General features: G+C 64.9%; 1 protein-coding gene across 2 annotated transcripts; it reads left to right on the top strand.

Annotated features, from left to right (window-relative positions):
- Positions 1 to 581: 581 nt before the first annotated feature.
- On the top strand, positions 582 to 20,945 carry LOC148408227 (receptor-type tyrosine-protein phosphatase mu-like). Of its 2 annotated transcripts, XM_088401840.1 has the most exons (36): positions 582 to 812; positions 5,748 to 5,858; positions 6,852 to 6,995; positions 7,062 to 7,171; positions 7,243 to 7,321; positions 7,426 to 7,541; positions 7,616 to 7,796; positions 8,025 to 8,137; positions 8,321 to 8,501; positions 10,755 to 11,060; positions 11,129 to 11,238; positions 11,300 to 11,501; positions 11,585 to 11,687; positions 11,764 to 11,945; positions 12,016 to 12,110; positions 12,753 to 12,789; positions 13,265 to 13,342; positions 13,633 to 13,765; positions 14,218 to 14,330; positions 14,400 to 14,459; positions 14,573 to 14,599; positions 16,147 to 16,346; positions 16,824 to 16,911; positions 17,230 to 17,306; positions 17,668 to 17,704; positions 17,783 to 17,880; positions 18,442 to 18,558; positions 18,626 to 18,780; positions 18,854 to 18,989; positions 19,059 to 19,208; positions 19,311 to 19,484; positions 19,629 to 19,760; positions 19,901 to 20,026; positions 20,101 to 20,264; positions 20,517 to 20,652; positions 20,744 to 20,945. In XM_088401840.1, the coding sequence occupies exons 1-36, from the start codon at positions 764 to 766 to the stop codon at positions 20,795 to 20,797; spliced, it is 4,374 nt and encodes a 1,457-aa protein (XP_088257966.1). In that variant the 5' UTR covers positions 582 to 763; the 3' UTR covers positions 20,798 to 20,945. The 2 variants fall into 2 exon arrangements, with proteins under 2 accessions (XP_088257966.1, XP_088257967.1); XM_088401841.1 differs by lacking the exon at positions 14,573 to 14,599.
- Positions 20,946 to 20,988: the final 43 nt, after the last annotated feature.

Here is a 20,988-nt window from a genome sequence, read left to right as displayed (position 1 = left end):
CTTCCGCGCGCCGCCGTGCACTTTGTTTCTTTGGCCGCTAGATGGAGCTGCCGCATCACCGCCGCCGCCTGCCCTCGACTCCTTCCTTCGGCCTCTAGGGGCGACGACCTCTTCCGCCGCGCCGCGGGCTCGGGGGTTCGGGGGTTCGGGGGCTCGGGGGCTCGGGGGCTCGGGGGCTCGGGGGACGGAGCCTGTCCGCTCCAAGACCGCTCGAAGCGCTTGAACCAAATAAAACATTCCGCAAAGTGAGAACAATCGGAACGAAGCAGGACATTCGGCATTTCGGGTTCTGACGGGACATGTTCGGAACTTGGTCCGGCAGGGGTCGCCGCCGAGCGGCCGTCCGTGAAAGGGGACTTTGTGAGTTTCGTCCGCGAGCGCACACGGGCGCTTTGACGCTCTCGCAATGATTGAATCTTAATTGACAGCGCGTGTGCGCGCGCCGAGCGGCGACGTCTTCCGCCTTTGTCCAAAGCGTTTGACTTGCGTTTGGCACTCAAACAAGTTGATCGTCGCGCTCGTCGTCCAAATTGGCGCCCACCCCATCCCGCCCTCCCGCGTGACGTCACAAGGCCTGCCCCCTCCCACGAGCAGAGCAAGAAGCCTCCGGGCTCGCGCACGCCAAAGCGCGAGCGCGCGTGGCGGACGAACGGACGGACGGACGGACGGACGGGAGGACTCCGGGGCTCGAAAAGAAGGAAGCAGGAAGAAGGCTCGGAGAGAGCGAAAAGTGCCTCTTGCGCTCGGGAGCGCGCAGAAGAAGATGGACGCCCCAACTTTGTTGCTCTTGTGCTTGCTCCGCGCGACGGCAGGTAAGAGCGCCCCCCAAACTCGTAGCGATGACGGCCGCGCTGTCACTTGGAGCCGGACCGGGACCGGGACCCGGACCCGGACCGGGACCGGGACCGGGACCGGGCAGATATCTGCGCGCGGGCGCGCGCGTGTGCGTCGGCATCCAAGTTTCCATGTGCAAATCTCCTCCCTTCCCTTCCCTTCCCTTCGCTTCCCTTCGCTTCCCTTCCCTTCCCTTCCCTTTCCCGCTTTGATTTTTCGTCCCCCTTTCGGCTTCCACTTTGCGCCCTTTCCCGTTCGCTTGTGGTTTTGGGCTCCTCACGGCTTGTCTACACATCTGCGTGCGTCCTCTTGCTATTTGGGGAGCACGCGAGCTAAATTCTCACGTTGTTAAAATGTCAGGCCCTTTTTGACTTGGAATTTGGGGAAATTGTGCCTGCGCGCGCGCGTGCGCGTTTTGTTGGTATTTGGGGACCAAATACCCGCAAGCTAAAATTTAACTGTCCGTTTTTCCGTTTGAATTCGGGTGTGTGTGGCGGCGGCTCGGTGCAGCAGAGCTCACGGTTGAAATCCACCTCGCTCCGGCCTTCCTGTGTGGAGTTTGCATGTCCTCCCCATGCCCGCATGGGCTCTCTTCTCCCAAACCCCCAAAACGTGCGCGGCGGGTGAATTGGACATACGAAATTGTCCTCGGGCGCGCGAGCGCTCGTCGGTCTCTGCGTGCCGCGCGATTGGCCGGCAACCCGAAGTCCGCTTGGATAGGCGTCAGCGAGCCTGCGACGAAGGAAAAACAAGGTCGACAACGGAGGAAAACAAGTTCAACAACAAGATACAAAGTCATAAGGAAATAAGCTTATTATAGAATACTCAAAGGCGAAAAGTCGCTGAACCGAGCTACGTAGCAACAGAACGCACTTAGACGACGGCCCGACGAGAACCGGGAGGAAACCGGGAGGAAACCGGGAGGAAACCGGGAGGAAACCGGGAGGAAACCGGGAACACCATGCGCCTAAGGGGACAGCGCGGAACGCCCGGACAAGAAACGATAGAGAGGAAGGGGGGGCCGGCGGCTTAGCGGCGGACGCCGTCACGCCGACGGAGACGGGCGCCCGGAGAACAAATCGCCGACTTGAGCGCGTGAGCAGAAGCCGGAACGGAAAATCCCGACGGCGAGCGAAACGCCCGCCCGAACGCCCGGCCGTCCCCCCGCACGTCCGACGGGGAGTTTCCCGGTTGGCGGCGGCCTCGCCGAACGGCCCCCGGGAGCGAAGGCCACCCGGCGGAGGCGTCCGGGCCGGGGACCGGCTTTTCGCCGTCGCGTTACTTGCTCTTAAACGGAGCCTCCGCCGGTAGGCTCGCGTCCTTTTCGGGGCAGCCGAGCGCCGCAAATGCCGCCCCGGGCTTCTTCCCGGCCGGGACTTTTGGGGAAGCGTCCGGGCGGCGAGGGGCGGGAAAGGGGCGGCGTAGGTTCCGCGACCACAAGATGTAAGCCAATGCTACGTCTGACGTGAGCTTAGCGAAACAGTTAGCACGTCTTGGCAAGATTACCGGCAGGCGCGGGCGGGCGGGCGGGCGGGCGCTCGAGGTTTTGTAATCCCCGTTCCGAGATGTCAGTCCGATTAGTGTTGTGGCCCAAATCCCGGATCATATTCAAAGGATTATTGTTTGAAGATGCGCGCGCGTGCGTGTGTGCGAGACACAACTAATGAGATGTGGATTAGTGCGCTTGCTGTGTGTGTTGTCAGGATAATCTGCCTGTTGTGTGTTCAGCAGGTTTGATGCTTCTTGTTTACTCGGCGCTTGCGCGCGCGCACGCCATCTGTCTGAGTCGCCGTGGGACAAAAGATAAACATCTATCAACGAAAAGATAAATATATGAGCGCCGCATCATCGTAATGATGCTAATTATTGGAAAACGCTGGCAGCCAACACGCGCGCACAAGCTGATTAAGCCGAGGCGCGCACCTCGCCGGGAGCTTCCATGTAACCTATATTAGCACGTCGCTAATTGTGCGTGCGCGCGAGAGCCGGCGATGCGCTCGCGCTTTCTGTGCGCTAGTTTGGACCTTTTGAAGCACGCAGGTGAGGCGGGGGGGGGGGGGCGGGCCTGAGGTCTGGCCCGCAGCAAGTTTGCATTAGCGCAAGACCGGGAGGCGGCTCCAGGCCACGCGCGCAACGCGAGCGAGCGCACGCGCGCCAGACCTTTTGCTAGCCCGTTGGAGCTTCCGTCGGAGGATGGCGTGGGGGGGGGGGGCGGCGCCGGCGTTTTGCCGCAATCTCTCTTCAATGGGTGCGCGGGCGTGCGTGCGTGCGAATCAAGACCAAAGATGAAAAGAAGGAACGCTTTTTCTCTTTTCCTTCTTCATCGGCCTTCTTATCTTTAATCCCCCATTTTTTGCCTTGATCATATCTTCTGATCCCACGCGCGCGTGCGTTCGTCCTGCAGGATTATGACACGCGGCATTAAAAGTGACCTCTGTCACCGCGCCTCCGAGGCGTCCCGAGAGGTCGGAGGACCTTCTTTCCGAGGATCCTTACGCCGGCTTCAACTTTGGCGGTCGCGCGCCGACCTGTTGTGTCCCCTGACGCCCCCTGACGGGGGGGGGGGGGGGGGGGGGGCAAGATAACGCGTGTGTAGGTTTCAGGCTAATTATGGCTCATTAGCATATTATTCTCCCGGCGTCGGTGGCACGCCTCAAAGTGCGAGCGCGCCTCAGCGGCTGCATTATTCATTTTTGGCCTCGGGCAAGTTAGCCAGCTCTGCTAAAGCTAGAGCGGTTAGCAGCCAGTTAGTGTGAGCACTCGCTCGCGCTCTGAATAGCTTTTGGAGTAAATACAGCCCTTCCGCCTAGAAAGGGGAGACCGCGAGTGCTGTCACGGAAGCGGAGGAAGCGGAAATGCCAAATGAGATTTGGTTTTCGGCGAGATTTGGACGTCGGCCCGGGCCTTTGGACCCGGGCCTTTGGACCCGGGCTTGGGCTTTCTTCCCCAATTCGACGGTTTCAAGCGGCGCGACGGTTTAACGAAAGTCGGCGTTTACCGGCCTCGCGTGAATGCGGCAATCGCGTCGGAAGCGCGGATCCAACGGGCCGTCGGCGAAGCCGCAAAACTCGGGCCCGGGCCCGGGAAAGAGGGCGGACGGACGACCCTCGGCGGACCGGGAGGAAGCGGGACGGCCGTCCCGGCGCCGACGACCCCCGCGAGGGAAGACCCGAAGGCAAACGCGTACGGGACACGTACGTTCCAAGTGCCGGCCCGCAGTCCGTCCCCACTTTCTCTTCCTTCTTTTGTTTACCGTTGGCAAACAAAGCCGACTATTTTGGCGGCGGTGGGGCGCGGGCCGCCCGGACCGAGTCGACTCGGGGTGTGAAAAATCGCCGCCGGAGCCCCCCCGCGCCATAAAACCCGCGAACGGACGGCGCTTCGGTTATTGCCGTCCAACCGAGGTCACGCGGGGGACGGACGCCCGTTTTGCCCGCTCGCCTTGCCGCTTTAGCCTTTGCTTTTATTTCAGCAGCTACGCTTTCCGTTTGTCGTTTGGCTATTTTCCCATAGCGCGACGGAGGTTTGGTTGCTTTGGGGGGGGGGGGGCAAGCCCATCGTTTTCCTGGACTTCGACCGCTTTGCGTATGATTTGAGGAAGCGCGTGACATTTTCCAAACGAGCTGTTGGACGGGGCCTTTTGTCATGGCGTTTTTGCTCTATTTGCCCCCCCCCCCCCACCCCCCCGCATTTCACCCTCGCGCACCTTCACTCTCTTCTCTGCATCGCAAGCGTGCTTTGTGCTCGCCCTGGGAGCGTGCGCGGCAGCAGTCAAATGCCACCGATGTGTGTGTGTGCGCGTGTGTGTGTGTGTGTGTCTCGCGGGCTTCGCTTTGGCACAACATGCTAATGGCGCGCACACACGCGCGCTCGCTAATTAGCGGTGTGAAACCAGGCTTGGCTAATGTGCGTTATTATCTGGTGTCACATGCGTGCGCTCGCGCGTGCATGCGCGTGTCTGAGTGCGGTTGATAGACAGACAAAGACAGGAAGGAAAAGTCAGTTTCCTGCAAGTTTGACGCACACGCATTCTTCCTGGCTCCTGCCTACCTTCTGTCTCCTGCCCGGCTGCGCATTTATGTGTGTGACTCGCGGTGTATTGATTGTTCACTGTGACCCCCCCCGCCCCACACACACGCACCCCACTAGGTATCAATACACCGTTGCGATGTTTGCGTTACCTTTTGACGTGCCGAGGTTGGTTTCCATAGCAACGCGGACGTTCAAATCGACCGCCCGCACGCGCGCACCGACGGCAAGAGCGCGGGACGGTCATGGACGTCGGGGGCGCTTTCCGCGGAATCCCCGGCTGTCGATGAAACGTCGGGTCGACGGCGAGCGTGTCCTCGGGGCACGTTTGTCTTCCCTGTCGTCGCTCTGCCAACTGGCATGTCGCCGCACGTAACGGTATGCGTCGGGGGGGGGGGGGGGGGCTTCTCGGTCCGGGCTCGCTTTCTCACGGAAACGCGAGGCACCGGTAAAATACCGCGTCTGCGAAACGGCGCCGCGGCGAGGACGATCGACCCGACGGGAGGTCGGCGTCAGAAACGGGGATCGGCCTTCCGACCGCGGGCCGGACCGGCCGTCTCCTGCGAAAGAAAGAAAAGGCCCGGTCCGGCGGGGGCCTCCGCATCCGACCGCCAACGGGAGAGCGACCGGCGGGCTCGGAACGAGCCGGTCGGTCGGGGTCCAAGACTTCTCCGACTCCCTCCCCTTTTGAAGACGCCGTCCCGGCCCGCGCGCCGAGCCCACGTCGCCCGCGGCCGCGTAGGAGGCGAGCGCGGCAGGCGAGGGCTCGGCGGGAAGCGCTTTGAGGCCGGAGGTTTTTCTAGGTTCCGTTATCTCCCGCGGGGGGGGGGGGGGGGGGCCTTCCGCGTACCTCTTTCTTCAGCCTCTCCCCTCGTGCCTTTCAGCGTGCCTGTCGGGGCGAGGTCCGGACTGCGGCCTGGTCCAGTCCGAGGAAGACGACCTGGACTGGGAGCGGGGACCGCCGGCCGGGGACGCCGAGGCCTGGGCGCCCGCAGGTAGGAAGGATGCCGGGAAGGCGCCGGCTTTGTTTTTTGCCCCACCCCCCCGTCGCGCTCCAATGCAGCCCGGGAGACAATCTGCAGCTTTTCTTATCTCGCCGCACTTTCTCCTCTGACTTATGGGCGCGCGCTTCACACTCGGCTGCGCGCGACACCGGTCCGCGCGGGTGCGTGCGTGCCGGCGTTTGTGCGGGCGCGTGCTTGCGCTAGAGCCGTCGTTTGTCACGCGCTCCCCGAGGTTACTCTGCTGACAAATGGGAAGCGGGCGCTCTTAAATCAGGCGGCCGATCGCGGAAGAGACAATGCGAGCGAGGACACGCGGAGCGGACGCGCTCGGTGTCCGAGCGGCTCTGATTCATGTCCCCTTCGCCTTTCTTCTCCCGCGCGCCCGTGACTGATTGCAGCCGGCGGACGGCGACGGCGGAACCAGCCCAAACTCGGGTCGCGCGCGCCCGCGTTTGCGCGGTCGGACCGTGACGTCGCCGTGGCCTTTTCACGCGTGCGGCACAAATAGAACGGTGACGCTTTTTGGACAGGCCGCCCGGCAGCACCGGGCCGGAAGAAAGCCCGCCGAGTGTCCCCGAGCGCCGCCGCTTCCGATCCAAAGAGCGGCCCGAAAAGGGACCCGGGCCGCAACGCCGGTGCCGGGCTTTGGCTCGACCGCGTTGGCGTTTGCCACGTTCGAGTGGCCGGCGCCGTCACACTCGCTCATCGATTTATTCCGGCGCGCGGGTGCGGGCGCCTCTGCCGAGTTCAGGCTACATTAATATTTCCAACGGGGCTGTTATCAGCTCACTGCCAGCTGTACGCAAAACACACGCGCGCATGTTGAGGCTCGAAGGCGAACCCTGCCGCGCACGCGCGCGCACCAGCTGCGTGTCCTTCGCCGTTTTTGTGGATGAAAGAGACCTGGAGGTGAAAGCAACTTTGGGGCCCGGGCGCTCCTCGTCAACAAAAGAGACGCGCGCTGACGCCGGCCGTCGCCCGCAGGCCCCTCCCCTTTTCTCTACGCCAACATGAGCGGCGGCGGCGGGCGGCGCGCTCGCCTGCTGATGTCGCCGCTCAAAGAGAACGACACGCACTGCGTCCACTTGCTCTTCTACGGGGACGCCGCGCTCATCGTCTACGTCACGGGTACGCCCGCCGGCGCGCGCGCGCCCGAGCGCCCGAACGACTCGCAAGTGTTCGCGTTTATGGCAGAGAACGGGAGTCCGCCGGCGCTTCCCGTCTTCAACTCCTCCGGCCAAGAACGGCGCACGTGGACCACCTTGGAACTGGCCGCGTCCACCTTCTGGCCCAACTTCTACCAGGTCTCGTGCGCACGCCGCCGCCGCACGGGTTAGGAGGCGGGCCTTCCTGGCGTTGACGGCTTGACGGACAGGTGGTGTTTGAGGCGGTGGGCGACGGGCGCGGAGGGGGCGTGGCCATCAAAGACCTGTCACTGCAAGGACACCAGTGCGGTAAGTTCGCGAGGCGGTGAGGAATTCATCGCGCGGTCTTACAATAAACTCTCGAATCCGAGTCCATCCAAACGCTCTTTTTGCGTACGTTTGCGCGCGTTCAGCGAGCGCGCCCCACTTCCTACACATCAAAGGCGTGGAGGTCAACGCGGGGCAGGCGGCCATCTTTGCGTGCACGGTGAGCGGTCGCCCCCGGGACGACGTCCGCCTCTTCCTGCAGGTAAGGCGCTCGCCGCCGCCACCGGCGCGACCGGCGCGGTCTTGACGGGCGCGCGTGTGCGCCGCGGGCCCCAGGGCGCGAGCGGCCGCCGCGCGGCGGCGGCGGCGTCAGAGAGCAAGCCGGTCAACTCGCGGCGTTACGTGGCCACCTTCCGCTTGGACAACACCAGCAAAGAAGACTCGGGCCGCTACCGCTGCGTCGGCCGGTCGGAGCACGGAGTGGGCGTGTCCTCCTACGCCGACCTCACCGTCAAACGTAAGCGTCTCCGATCCGGCGCGGACGGCGTTTGAGCGACGCTCGGAGGGCGGTAGCGCGCCACTCGGGCGGCCCGGCGGGAAGCGAAGCGGCGGCGCCGGCGGGGATGGTGGGAAATGAATTGCTGTTGCGCCGCCGCTCGGCGAAGGCGGCCGACGTCAAGGACGTCTTTGAGCTGAGCCCGCGTCGCCGGCCGCGGACTGACGGCGGCTCTTGCGCGTCCCTCAGAGCCCCCCGTGCCCATCGCCCCCCCTCAGCTGACGGCGGTGGGCGCCACCTACCTGTGGATCCAACTCAACGCCAACTCCATCAACGGCGACGGCCCCATCGCGGGGCGCGAGGTGAGAGTTTTTGGGGAAGGGGCGGGGCCGCTCCCCCGCACGCCTCCGACGGAGAGGCCGCCCCGGCGCCGAAGTTGGCCTTTGGAAGCGGTTGGAAAAGAAGGGACTCGGATGGCTCGGGTCGGCAAAGGCCAAGGTCGGGCCGACCCTCGCCCGTCCGTTCCTAACCCTAACAAACCTCAGGTGGAGTACCGCACGGCGGCGGGCGCCTTGATCGACACCACGCCGGTGGACAAGGCCACCCACAAGATCGGCCACTTGGACCCCGATACCGAGTACCTGATCAGCGTGCTGCTCACCCGGCCCCTGGAGGGAGGCACGGGGAGCCCCGGGCCGCCGCTGCGCGCCCGCACCAAATGCGCAGGTCAGAGCTCCGCCCGTTTGGGGACGCGACTTTCAGCGTGCCAAAGCAGGATAGCGAAGAAAAGCCCCCCCCCCCCGCCGCCGCCGCGCGGCTATTAGCGCGATTAGCGTCAAACTGCAAGTTAGCGGAGATGCTCAGGTGGCTAATGGTTAGCCGGCAGCTCATTACTGGCCGGCGCCAGACGACGCCGCGCCATTAGCCGCTAATGGCGTCGGCAAGTCTGCGCGTGCAGAAACTCATCTGTCGCGCCGAGCGTTTAATTCTGATTTGTTTTTTAAACGGCGTTCTGTCTACTCATTAAGGCGCGCGCGCGCCGAAAGGGGTCTCGGCGGAGAAGGCCGTGGAGCCGTTGCTCCTCCCGCGGGGGCACCTGGAGCGCGCGCGTCAGATGATTCACGCTCTGATGACATTGGTCTGTCATCAAGTCACTTTTATTTATTTATATTACCGCACATCAATTATACAATCTGTGTGTGTTGAATAATGAATGCGCGTGTCCATCATACAAGCTTTGTGACTTAGAGCCCAGTGAGGCGACTCGGCGCCGCGCCGCAGCCGTCCTCCTTCTGCTACTTTTACTTTTTGGACTTTGTTGAACACAAACAGGCTGCGTGCGTGCGTGCGTGCGTGCGTGCGAGCGTTCCTGCACAGCCATACTCGCGAGAACCCTTTTGACTTCTGGAAAGGCGAGTGAGTGAGGACGTTTTGGAGAAGTGAGGACATTTGGGCCGGTCCAAGACTTGCTTTTAGGGCGCGGCTTTCAACGCGCTCATCACCCGGGACGTTTCGCGGCGTCGGAGGGACGGGGGGGGGCGACACGGACCAGCGCCACGTGCGCGACCCGACTGTAACGGGCGCGCGAACCGGCCCGGACTTGCGGAGGAACTCGCACGTGCGCGGCCCGTCTGTAACGGGCGCGCGGACGGGCCCGGACTTGCGGAGGAACTCGCCTGGCCTTCTCTTGGAAGTTTGAAGCGCTTTCAAAAGAGGGAGCCAGCGCTCCTGTTGACATCCATTAAAGTGCGCGCGCCGTTTGTCCGGGCTTCTCGAATATTTCATATCAATATTTCACTGTCGTTCCTTTTTCACGTCACATTTTCACGCTCGACTCGTCCGGCAAACACTCGAAAGCTTTTTAGACCTTTTGGAGCCTTTTCTTTCTCTTCTTCCGGCTCGGATCGGCGCGCGCCTTCTGGTCGCCGGCCTACTCGCGTACATGTGCGGCGGGGGGCGGGGAAGCCCGCCTCCCGGGGAAGCGCGCCCCGCCCGCTTTTGACGCTTTGGTCTCACCCGACGGAAGACGGGCTTCCGCGGGGCTCGCCGCCGATTCGAAGCGAAAAGGCGAGGGAGACGTCCGAAGCGGGCGGGGGGCGGCTCCCGAGGAACCGGGGGCACCCGAGCGAGTCCGCGTGGCGCGCCGAGGCGCCGGATTCCGCGGCTCCCGTACCGCCGTTTTGGAATCGGCACTTTAAGGCGACCGGCGCGCAAGTGCGGGCGCGGCGCGTGGCCTAGCCTCGGGAAATCGTTCACTTGGCCCGCCCGCGCCACCCTAATGCCCGCGCCCCTTCCTTCCCGCCCAAGCGCCCAGTCCTTGCGGCCGCCGACAAGTAAGACGGACGCCCCGGCGTCAGGTCCACGCGTGCGCGATGATGATGAGCGTCTCGACGGAGGCGATGAAGGGGACGCGCCGGCAGCTGCGCACAGCAGTGAATGGCACGCTAATTAGCTCGGCGACAGGAAGCCGCCCGCTCAAAAGACACACAGCTGTCAGACGCGCATGCACAAAAACCCTCTGTGCGTGCGAGAGGACAACAGGAAACGGCACCAAGGTGAAGAGCCGGATCCGCTTTCGGCTCGGAAAAACACCGATGACGTCGGCGGCCGGCCATCTTTTTTCCATTCTCCCCCTCCGCTCAAACGGCGGGGTATCCGGGGGGACGCGTAATCCCTCCTTTTCCCGCCGCCTCAAAGGGACGACCCGTACGATCTCGAGCGTCCGTCGTCGCGGGGGGCGCCGCGTTTACCGGAGGCGCGCCGCCCCCCCCCCCCCCCCCCCCGTGCGATAACGAGACCCGCCGTTCATTTTTAAAAACGTAGCCTCCGTCGGAAAGAAGGCGCGTGTTTGAATTTCGGCGATCGTTGGCTTTGTTCCTTTTTTCACGAAAAATGCCAAATGAGCCGGCGGGGGGGGGGGCGACAGCAAGCGCCCGGTCCTTTCGCTCCCTAACGGCGCCTCGGCGCGCGTCCGCTCAGAGCCGCTGCACGGGCCGCGCGGCCTCCGGGTGGCGTCGGTGGGCTCCAGGGAGGTGAGCCTGCGCTGGGAGCCGCCGGGCTACGCCGCGACGCGCTGCCACAGCTACAACGTGACGCTGCGCTACCGAGAGGCGGGGGCGGGCCGAGAGCTCCGAGAGGCGGCGCGCGGGGCCGGCGGGGCGGCGCCGACGCAGCACACCCTGCGCCGCCTGACGCCCTTCACCAACGTCAGCATCCGGCTGGTCCTGGCCAACCCCGAAGGGCGCAAGGAGAGCCCGGAGCTGCTGGTGCTGACGGACGAAGACGGTACGGGGCGCCCTTTCCCGCCGCTCCCGCGCCCGCGCCGACTAACGGCCGCGCCCGCGCGACGGCAGTGCCCGGGGCCGTCCCGCCGGAGTCGGTCCGGGGCGACAGCTACGAGCGCCGCATCCGGCTGGAGTGGGCGCCGCCGCCGCAAACCTACGGCCGCATCCGCCGCTACGAGGTGAGTGGCCGCTTCCCGAGAAAGAAGGGCGCAGGCAAAAGTGGCGCCCCCCGGCCCCCAGGTCTCCTTCAAAGCCCTGGGCTCCTTCGACTCGGGCGCGGACCTGAGCAACCAGAGCGGGAAAGCGCTCAAGGCGGCCAACGAGACCGCCCACGTCTTCGCCGGCCTCTCGCCGGGCTCCACCTACTCCTTCGGCATCAGGGCCGCCACCGCCAAAGGCTTGGGCCCGCCCACCGCGGCGCAGTTCACCACCAAGATCTCAGGTGGGGGGGGGGGGGGTCGGGGCGAGGTCCGGACCGCGGGCCGCCCGGCCGGATACCTTCATCCACCGCCTCCCGGCCCGCAGCTCCCATCATGCCCGCCTACGAGCACCAGCCGCCCATCAACCAGAGCGACACCAGCGTCAGCGTCCTGCTGCGGCCGGCGCGCGGCTGCGGCGCCCCCGTCAGGTGAGGCGTCCCGAGGCGCTCGGGAGACCGGGCCGGGTCCCTTTGCGTCCGCTGACGCGACTTTGCCCGCGCGCAGCAAGTACCAGGTGGTGGTGGAGGAGGAGCGCCCCCGCAGGCAGACGAGGGGCGCCGCAGAAATCCTGCGCTGTTATCCGGTCCCGGTCCACTTCCTCAACGCCACGCCGCTGGACTCGCGCTACTACTTCAGCGCCGAGCTGAGCGCGGGCCGCGTGGACGGGGCCACGCCCTTCTGCGTCGGTGAGCTTCCCCGGCGGGCGCGGAGAGCGGGGCCGTCCGCGTCACGCCCTTTGTGCGCCCGCCCGTCCAGGGGATAACGCCACCTACGGAGGCTTCTGGAATGCTCCTCTCCTGCCTCACAAGAGTTACGCCGTCTACTACCAGGCCGTCAGCACCGCCAACGGGGTACGCGCGCACGCGGCGTGGAAACGGGCCCTCGACCTCCCCTCCGTCGGGTCCCCGTAAAGGCGGCGAACGCGCGCGCTCGGCTAGGACGGCGGCCCCCGCTGCTTTGCGTGCGAGAGGGGGAGAGAGAGAAACGGATCGTTGTTTGCTGCTGTGCGCGCACAAGATGTTATTGTGTTGCGTGTTAATTATTGACGCTCGGAGCTTTAATTGGTGTCTGTGCGTGTGTGTTGAATAATGCAGCGACGGGAGAGCTTTTCGCTGTCACCGCGGTGCCGCGTCGCGCGCACGCGCGCGCCACGCCGCCGTTGCCGATGTGTGTGTGTGTGTGTGTGCGTGTGTGTGTGCACATGAATATTCATGAGCTCTTGTGGTTAATTTGTCGTCTGTTTGTTCAAAGCAGAAAGACACAAGATGTTCCATCTCGCTTTGCGTCCGCCGCGCGCGTGCGCGGCCTGTTCAATACCGCGGGCTGAGCCACGGCCGTTTTCCTTCTGTCTATTCTGTTTACAACCTGTGTGTGTGTGTGTGTGTGTGTGTGTGTGTGTGTGTGTGTGTGTGCGTGTGTGTGCGTGTGTGCGTGCGTGCGTGTGTGTGTGTGTGTGCGCGCGCGTGTGTGTGTGCCTGCGTGTTCCCTCACAGGAGACAAAGATCGAGTGCGTGCGCGTGGCCACTAAAGGTAACGCCATCTCGACTTTGACTTTGGCGCCTCGCAAATCGAAAGCGCAAAGCCGACAGAGACAAAAGTGTCCTTGGCGCCGTCTCGCGCGCGCGCGTGAACGCTACGCTTCCACGCTCCGGATGTCCGGGGAGACATTTAACAGAGCCGCCCGAGGCACTCCGAAACCCCGATTTCCCTCCTGATGGACAGGCTGGATTTTGTGTCAAATCGGGATGGGCGCATGTAACCCCCCCGCCCCCCCACACACGCACGCGCGCAGCATTGTCTCTCACGCACACACGCAATGCTCTCCGGTCCGCCCCTGGACTCGGCGAAGCTCGCGTCTACCGCCGATACTAACGTTTCACCTGAGGCGGCGCCCTTGCGCTCGCCTGTTGGGGCGCCACGGTCGGGACCTTTCGAGCACGCGCTAACCCTTTGCCGTCTGTCTGTCCGCACGTTCCTTCCTGTTTCCTGCCTCGGCACCTTGCAGCCGCTATCATCAGCACTCAGCTGAGCACGCCGCACGCCGCCCTCGGCTCGGGGCCCGCCGGCGACAAGCAGCTCGCAGGTCAGACGTCGCCCGCGCGCTACGCACGAGACCTCGCGGACCCCCGTTTAACAGAGCGGGTTGCGCCATCTCGGACGGTCGGACGGACCAAGGAAGAAGCGGCCTCGCTGCCGCGCCCTGGCGGCGGGAGGCCCGAGAAACGCTGTCGGAGGGGCTTTCGTTTAGAAATCGGCCGCAAAGGCTGCGAAGCGCGCACCTCCCGATAGCCCGACGCGAAGAAAAAGCGGCGCGGCCCCTGCCCTTGACCCCCCCCGTCCGGCTGACCGGCTCGCGCCCGCGTGCGCTTTCAGGCGCGGCCACCGGGAAACCCGAGCCGGAGCGGGAGAAGCCGTCGGAGCGCACGGTGAAGATCGCCGGGGCCGCCGCCGGCGTCCTGCTCTTCGTCATCCTCTTCCTCGGGGCCGTCCTCCTGCTGAAGAAACGGTAAGCGGGGGCGCGTGGCGACGTCCTCCCGAAACTCGGCAGAAGGCGCAAAGGGGGAGAGCGCCTCCCCGTCTCAATATTTCATGGGCGCGTTTGAGCACGGGCGCCATCGTCGCCTTCTTTCCCGGCGTGAGGGGGCGGGGTCAGCCGCTCGCCTCGGGGGGGCGCGTGCGGGTCCTTTGCTTTTAAAAGCCGCTTTCCCCACTTATTTATATATGTGGCCGCTTTCCATTTGGGGGTCTCAAAGTGAATCAGACAAATGGATGTTTTTATTTGCGCGCTCGGAATAGAAAGCGAAAAAACAGCCGGCTTTTAAAGTGGACTCGGAGCACGCTTTTTTTCCATGTCCGCGAGGCGCGGGCGCGCGCCTTCGGCCCAGCGCGGGAGGACGGCCTGCGCGGCCTTCTGACCCGGGCTGCCTTTTGTTTGTTTTGTTTTTTCCCCCCCCGCAGGAAGCTGGCCAAGAAGCGGAAGGAAACGCTCAGCTCCAGACAGGAAATGACCCTGATGGTCAACGATTCGCAGCTCGCGACGGACGCGCGCGCGCGGACCCTCAACGGACACAGTGAGTGGCGCCCGCGGCGGCCCGGGGACCGTCCGTGAGCGTGAGCGTGACCGTGACGTGCGCACGCAGCGGCGACGTCCTTCGCCTTGAAGACGGGCGGCGGCGCCGTGCCAAAGTCGTACTACGCAGGTGAGCGGCGGCCAGGGAAGCAAAGGAGCCGCCGACGCCGCCTCGCGCTCCACGTCTTTGCCTTCTCCTGCCTGCAATTAACCAATGCCTTCTGCGTCTGCGTCTTCCGGCAGACGCCGCGGTGCCCACCGCCATTTTAGGTGAGCCGTCTCCTCTTTCTTGCGGGACGGGAACCGGACAGGTCAGACGGGAAGCGGGCCGGTGAAACGGGAAGCGGGCGGGCCGGGCGGGAACCGGACAGGTCAGGCAGGAAGCGTGTCTGCGAGGACACGGGAGGTGAAACGGGCAGGCGGCGGACGGGAAGCGGGCGAGATCGGAGGCCGGCGTGCCCGACGAGGATCCGCCGGGCCGGACGGAGAGTGGGCGGGCTGGGCAAAAAGCGGGCAGGCGGGACGAGAAGCGGGTAGGCCGGACAGGGAGTGGGCGAGACTGGAAGAGGACAGGCCGGACGGGCAGCGGGCAGACGGGACAAAAAGCGGGCGGGCCGGACGAGAATGGGGCGGGCAAGACAGGCAAGCCGGTAGGCCGGGCAGGAAGCGGACGAGACTGGAAGTGGGCAGTTTGAAGGAAGGGAGAGAAAAGCGCGTCTCATTTGAAAGTCGGTACAATGGCGGGCTCTCCGGAGACGAGACGCCGCTTGGCGTCGCCTCGTCTCCGGGACGCTTCGGGGTCGCCGAACGCCCGCTTCCAAGTTTTGAGGCCGCGAGAACAGCCCGCGACCTCGAAGGGACCCCGGGGAGACGTAAAGAGCCCCGGGCTCGATGGAAGCTTGAGTTTCTGAGGCTAAAAGCGCGTTATTTGGCGCGACGGTTGACGAGCTACGGCGCGAGAAGGAAGGTCAAAGTCGCCGGGCGTTTGGCTTCTGCCTCCCGACCGTGGGGGCGGCTGGTTAGGTTAGGGTAGCCCCGCCGGCTAGCCGGTCCCGTCAGGCGGGCGGGCGGGCGGGCGAGCGAGCGAGCTTCCCGTCAGCTGGATGCTAGCTTTGTGTTGCCGGCCTGGCTTGCGTGCAGGCGAAGGCTCCGCTTCAACTTGACGCTTAAACCTTGTCTCGTCTCGCTCTCTCCCCCTCTCTCTCTCTCCTCTCGTCCTATTTGCTGTGTAAAAGTTCCCATTCATGGTAAGTTGACGCGTTTGGACCCGGGGTGGCGGGGTCACCGCACCGCCCGGGCGCATGGCCATTTCCCACCGCGACGCCTCGCGGCCCGTTCGCTCCACTCCGACCGGCCGTCGTCGCCGTCGTTGTCGCTATTGTTGTCGTGGCGTGTCGCCGCCGCCGCCGCCGCCCGCGTCTCGTGGCCTTTCCCCGCCCCTTTGCCGCTTGGGCTCGGCTTGGAAGCGGCGCGGAGGGTTTAGAGATTCACGCGCGGGCCCATCGTTTGCAAATCCGGACCTGGATCGAGGTCTCTTTGGGTTTTATACCGCTTGATCGGAAGCGCCGGGAAATTCGCTTCAGCGACGGGAGCTCAATTGGACAGACCCGATCCGGTGGCACCCCGGACCTCTTTTCGTGTCCGCGGCAGTCGAACGCCGCATCCTACCCGGTTTCGGTAAATCCGACTGGGGGGGTGACAGCGACGGCGTATCGCGGCGGGGCAGCGGGGAAAGGCGCTCGGGACCCAGCGGGCTTCGCAGCCGCCGCGGTCCGGCCGGCGACCTGACGCCACTTTTGCGCGCTTTTGCGGAGCAGACGAGCTGAGCGGCGACCCCGGCGGCTTGGTCCAGAACCACCTGAAGCAGCGCGAGTCGGAGCGCGAGTCGGAGCGCGATCCGCCCCCCTACCAGCCCGACCCGGCCCAGATGCACCCCGCCATCCGCGTGGCCGACCTGCTGCAGCACATCACGCAGATGAAGTGCGCCGAAGGCTACGGCTTCAAGGAGGAGTACGAGGTGAGGGGGCCTCTCCCGCCGCGCCCCGCCCTTCTCCCGTTTGCCGGCGGCGCTAACCTCTGCCCGCCTCCTCCTTTCTGTTTGTGCCGCCCGCCGGACAGCTTAACCAGGTGAGAGACTTGGCGGGCCGCCTGCTGCGCTCCTTGCTTCCCTCCCTCCTTCCCTCCCTCCTTCCTTCCTTCCTCCTCCTTCCTTCCATCCCTCCTCCTTCCTTCCTTCCCTCTTTGCTTCCGTCCTTCCCCCCCTCCTTCCTTCCTTCCTCCCTCCTTCCTTCCCTCCCTCCTTGCGCTCCTCCAGCGCCCCCTGCGCTTTGACGCTGCGACGGGAGGCGTGGCGCAAACCGGCTAAGGAAGTTGAGAATAAAGCGAGGAAAAAGGAGGATTTTTTTCTTCCTCCTTTTTGCCGGCGCGCCGGCTTTTGGCCGACGGAGGGATGCGCCATGCCTTTCTTGCTCATTTGTGGCATTTGTGCGCCTAGACGTTCTTGGAGGGTCAGTCGGCGCCTTGGGACTCGGCCAAGAAGGACGAAAACCGGATGAAAAATCGCTACGGGAACATCATCGCCTGTACGTATGCGAGAACGTTAAAGTGCTTGAAGAGGGAAATGGCCCTGTCTAATAATTTGCTGGAGAAAAGCACAGCCTAGCACCACTTTCCATGCATCAATTCCTTCTGCTTCCTTGTGCTGCTCCTCGGAGTGTGCCAGCCTTGGCCACCGGGGGCGCCGCGGCCACGCTTTGCGTCTTCTCAAAGCACGCGCCCTCCTTGCCAATTACTGTGTGTGTGTGTGTGTGTGTGGGTGTGGGGGGGGGTGTGTGTGTGGGTGTGTGTGTGCGCGTGTGTGGGTGTTTGTGTGCGCGCGTGCGCGTGCTCGGGCACGGCAGACGACCATTCCCGTGTGCGCCTGCAGCCTCAAGATGGCGAGAAGGGCTCCGACTACATCAACGCCAGCTACGTGGACGTGAGTCAGGCACGCCGCGCGCGCCGCTTTCAACGCGGACTCTTTTGTTCCACCGTTGGCAAGCGCGGGCACGCACGCGCATCGGACAAATGGTCGGCCGCCTCTAAAGGTCAACGCAAAAGATGGCCGGCCTCTGGGTTTCCATGGCAACAGCGGTCATCCCGGATGCGAGCGGCGTCGACCGAGTAAACGGCCACAAAAGTCGTCCCGAATGATTTCCGAGCTCCGGCTCGGCTTGCCCGCCGGCTAAACATTCGGAGCGGGCGCGCTTGGGAGGGACACCGCGCAGGGCGCCGGCCCCGGAGAAGCGGGCCGCGCTGGCCGCCCGGCCTACAAGTTGACGGCTTCGTTTGCTTTGCAGGGTTACCGCCGGCCCAACCACTACATCGCCACGCAAGGTCCGCCGGCTCGCCGCGTCCCGCCGCGTCCCGCCGTTCCCGCGCGCGCGCCCTCACGGCTTTGTGCGCGCGCGGCAGGTCCCATGCAGGAGACCGTGTACGACTTCTGGCGAATGGTGTGGCAGGAGAACACCGCCGCCATCGTCATGGTGACCAACCTGGTGGAGGTGGGCCGGGTAGGCGACCGCGCACGCAGAGAGAGCGAATTTGTTTGCCGCGTCAGCGTACGTCGGTTTTGTACGAGTGCCCCCTGTCGGTAAACGAGCGGATCGCGACGGCCTCCCGACGGGGGCGCCGAGGGAGGACGCCGCCTTCCGAGCGCGTCCCCGCGACTCGGCGGTCTCGGGTCTCCCGGCGGGTTCGGGCCCGCCGCCGTGTTTTCGGCTCTGCAAAATCCCGCGCGGTCCAGACTCCGGAAACAAAAAAATACCTCGCAAAGACCCGGCCCGGGAAAAAGTCCCTGTCCCGGATCACGGTTAAAAAAACAAACAAAAAAGCTACCGTCGGGAGAAGCGATGCGTCGTTCTTTGGTAAAATGCAAGATACTATCCCGTCCCGCGCCGTCTTGCCGACGAGGGTTCCTCTCCGCCACGTCGGCGAGCCGACGTTTGACAGTCGGGCGACGAACAGACCGACCGACCGGAAGGCTGCGGCGGCGCCCCCGGAACGTCAGCCGTATTTGCGGCGGCGAGGCAAATTTGCGCGGCCGCCTTTCACGACGCGCGCGTGTCGCGCAGGTCAAGTGCTGCAAGTACTGGCCGGACGACAGCGACGTCTTCGGCGACGTTTCCGTCACGCTGATGGAGACGCGGCTGCTGTCCGAGTACGTCGTGCGAACCTTCGCCGTGGAGAAGGTGGGTGAGGTCGCGGGGGGGGCCCGGGGGAGGGGGCGCCCCGAGGCCTGACGCCCGCGTCCGGCAGAGGGGCGCGGCCGAGATCCGGGAGATCCGCCAGTTCCATTTCACGGGCTGGCCCGACCACGGCGTCCCGCTGCACGCCACCGGGCTGCTGGGCTTCGTGCGCCGCGTCAAGGCGGCGACGCCGCCCGCCGCCGGGCCCACCGTGGTGCACTGCAGGTCCGAGCCGCCGTCCGTAGCGGAAGCTGCGCCGCGACGGCCGTCGGTGACGCCGTGTGCGTGCGCGCGACAGCGCGGGCGCCGGCCGCACGGGCTGCTTCATGGTGATCGACATCATGCTGGACATGGCGGAGCGCGAGGGCGTGGTGGACATCTACAACTGCGTACGGGAGCTGCGGGCGCGACGCGTCAACATGGTGCAGACCGAGGTAGGCGCCGGCCGGAGCGGCGCGGCGCGGCCCGGCCCGGCCCCGCGTCACGCGTGTCGGCCCGCTCAGGAGCAGTACGTCTTCATCCACGACGCCATCCTGGAGGCCTGCCTGTGCGGCGACACCTCCGTCCCGGCCGCTCAGCTGCGCTCCGTCTACTACGAGATGAACCGGGCCGACCCGCAGACCAACTCCAGTCCCGTCAAGGAGGAGTTCCGGGTGAGCGCGCCTTCCCCGCGGGCGGAGGACTCCGTCCTCCCGAACGGCCCGGATCCGGAGCCCGCCCGCCTACATGTCCGCCCGCCTGTACCGCCGGGTCAGACGCTGAACATGGTGACGCCGACGCTGCGCGTGGAGGATTGCAGCATCGCGCTGCTGCCGCGCAACCACGACAAGAACCGCTGCATGGACGTGCTCCCGCCCGACCGCTGCCTGCCCTTCCTCATCACCGTGGACGGCGAGAGCTCCAACTACATCAACGCCGCCCTCATGGACGTACGTGCGCCGGCCGGCGTCGGCGCCCACCAACGCGGCGGCCCGCTCTCCGGGCCCCGTGCAAACGCGCGCCTGGAAAGTTGACGTTTGTGAGACGGGCGAGGAGTTCGGTCCTGCGACGTTCCCGTTTTGTGCCCCCCCCAGAGCTACGGGCGGCCGTCGGCCTTCATCGTCACGCAGCACCCGCTGCCCAACACCGTCAAGGACTTCTGGCGCCTGGTCCTGGACTACCACTGCACCGCCGTGGTCATGCTCAACGACGTGGACCCGGCGCAGGTGGGGCGGGAGACGGCCGCGTCGCGCCTCGGCGCCGGCTCGCGGCGCCGGCTCGCGGCGCCGGCTCGCGGCGCCGGCTCGCGGCGCCGGCTCGCGGCGCCGGCTCGCGCTTTCAACCGCTCTCCCCGCCCGTCTTCCAGCTGTGTCCCCAGTACTGGCCCGAGAACGGCGTCCACCGCCTGGGCTCGCTGCAGGTGGAGTTTGTGTCGGCCGACCTGGAAGAGGACGTCATCAGCCGGATCTTCCGGATCTACAACGGCGCCAGGGTGCGCGCGCCTCCTCGTCTCCCCCGTCTCCTTGTCCTTCCGCAGCCGCTCGCCGGAGCGTCTCGTGTGCTCAGCCCCAGGACGGCTACCGGATGGTGCAGCAGTTCCAGTTCTTGGGCTGGCCGCGGTACCGGGACACGCCCGTCAACAAGCGCTCCTTCCTCAAGCTGCTCCACCTGGTGGACAAATGGCAGGACGACTACGACGGCGGCGACGGCCGCACGCTGGTGCACTGCCTGTACGTACGAGCCGGGTGGAACCCGCCAGAAAGGGCGTCCTTCTCTTTCGTTCCATTTTGTCATGTCGCGATGTAGGGTTTTTGTTTTTTTGTTTTTTTTCCACGATGGATATACGCGACCAGTGCTATTTTTCTCCCCGGGGTTTTGGGAGGAGGGTTAGGGCGTCGCGGCCGTTTCGGTCAAAGTGCGAATTTGTCTCCCTCTCCTGGCAAAAGTTGCAAGTTTGGCATTTTTCCCGCCCCCGCCCCCAGGAATGGCGGGGGTCGCAGCGGCGTCTTCTGCGGCGTCAACATCGTGTGCGACATGTTGCGACAGCAGCGCTCCCTCGATGTCTTTCACGCCGTCAAAACGCTGAGAAACAACAAACCCAACATGGTGGACCTTCTGGTAAGGCGCCCCCGTCCCGTCCCGTCCCGTCCGGTCGGCGGCTGCTCTGTTCTCGGCGGCGCACTTGAACGCTTTGCTGTTTTGTTGACAGGAACAATACAAGTTTTGTTACGAAGTGGCTCTGGAGTATTTGTCGTCCGCGTAGAGGCGGAGGGACGCCCCCCCCCCCCCCCCTTCCCCCGGATGGCGACGGTGCCGGCCGACGCGAGCAGGAGGGCCGAAGCCACAGGCGCGACTACTGACATTTTGGGGCTTTTATTTGCCCCGACTCGATTGAACGACGTCGCGCACATTCACGCTTGCACATGCGCACGCGTTTTATTTTGTTTGGTTTTT

Source organism: Hippichthys cyanospilos, chromosome 19, assembly GCF_059441005.1.
Source record: "Hippichthys cyanospilos isolate Australia breed blue-spotted pipefish chromosome 19, RoL_Hcya_1.0, whole genome shotgun sequence".
Classification (NCBI taxonomy): Eukaryota; Metazoa; Chordata; class Actinopteri; order Syngnathiformes; family Syngnathidae; genus Hippichthys; species Hippichthys cyanospilos.
This window is presented reverse-complemented; position numbering and strand designations above follow the sequence as displayed.

Bases quoted from the DNA above. Each gene is read 5' to 3' on its own strand.
- LOC148408227 (XM_088401840.1), top strand. From the start codon at position 764: ATGGACGCCCCAACTTTGTTGCTCTTGTGCTTGCTCCGCGCGACGGCA. The intron at 17,307-17,667 runs GTGAGTCAGGCA...TTTGCTTTGCAG, and splicing joins TCAACGCCAGCTACGTGGAC to GGTTACCGCCGGCCCAACCA. The intron at 18,781-18,853 runs GTCCGAGCCGCC...TGCGCGCGACAG, and splicing joins CCCACCGTGGTGCACTGCAG to CGCGGGCGCCGGCCGCACGG.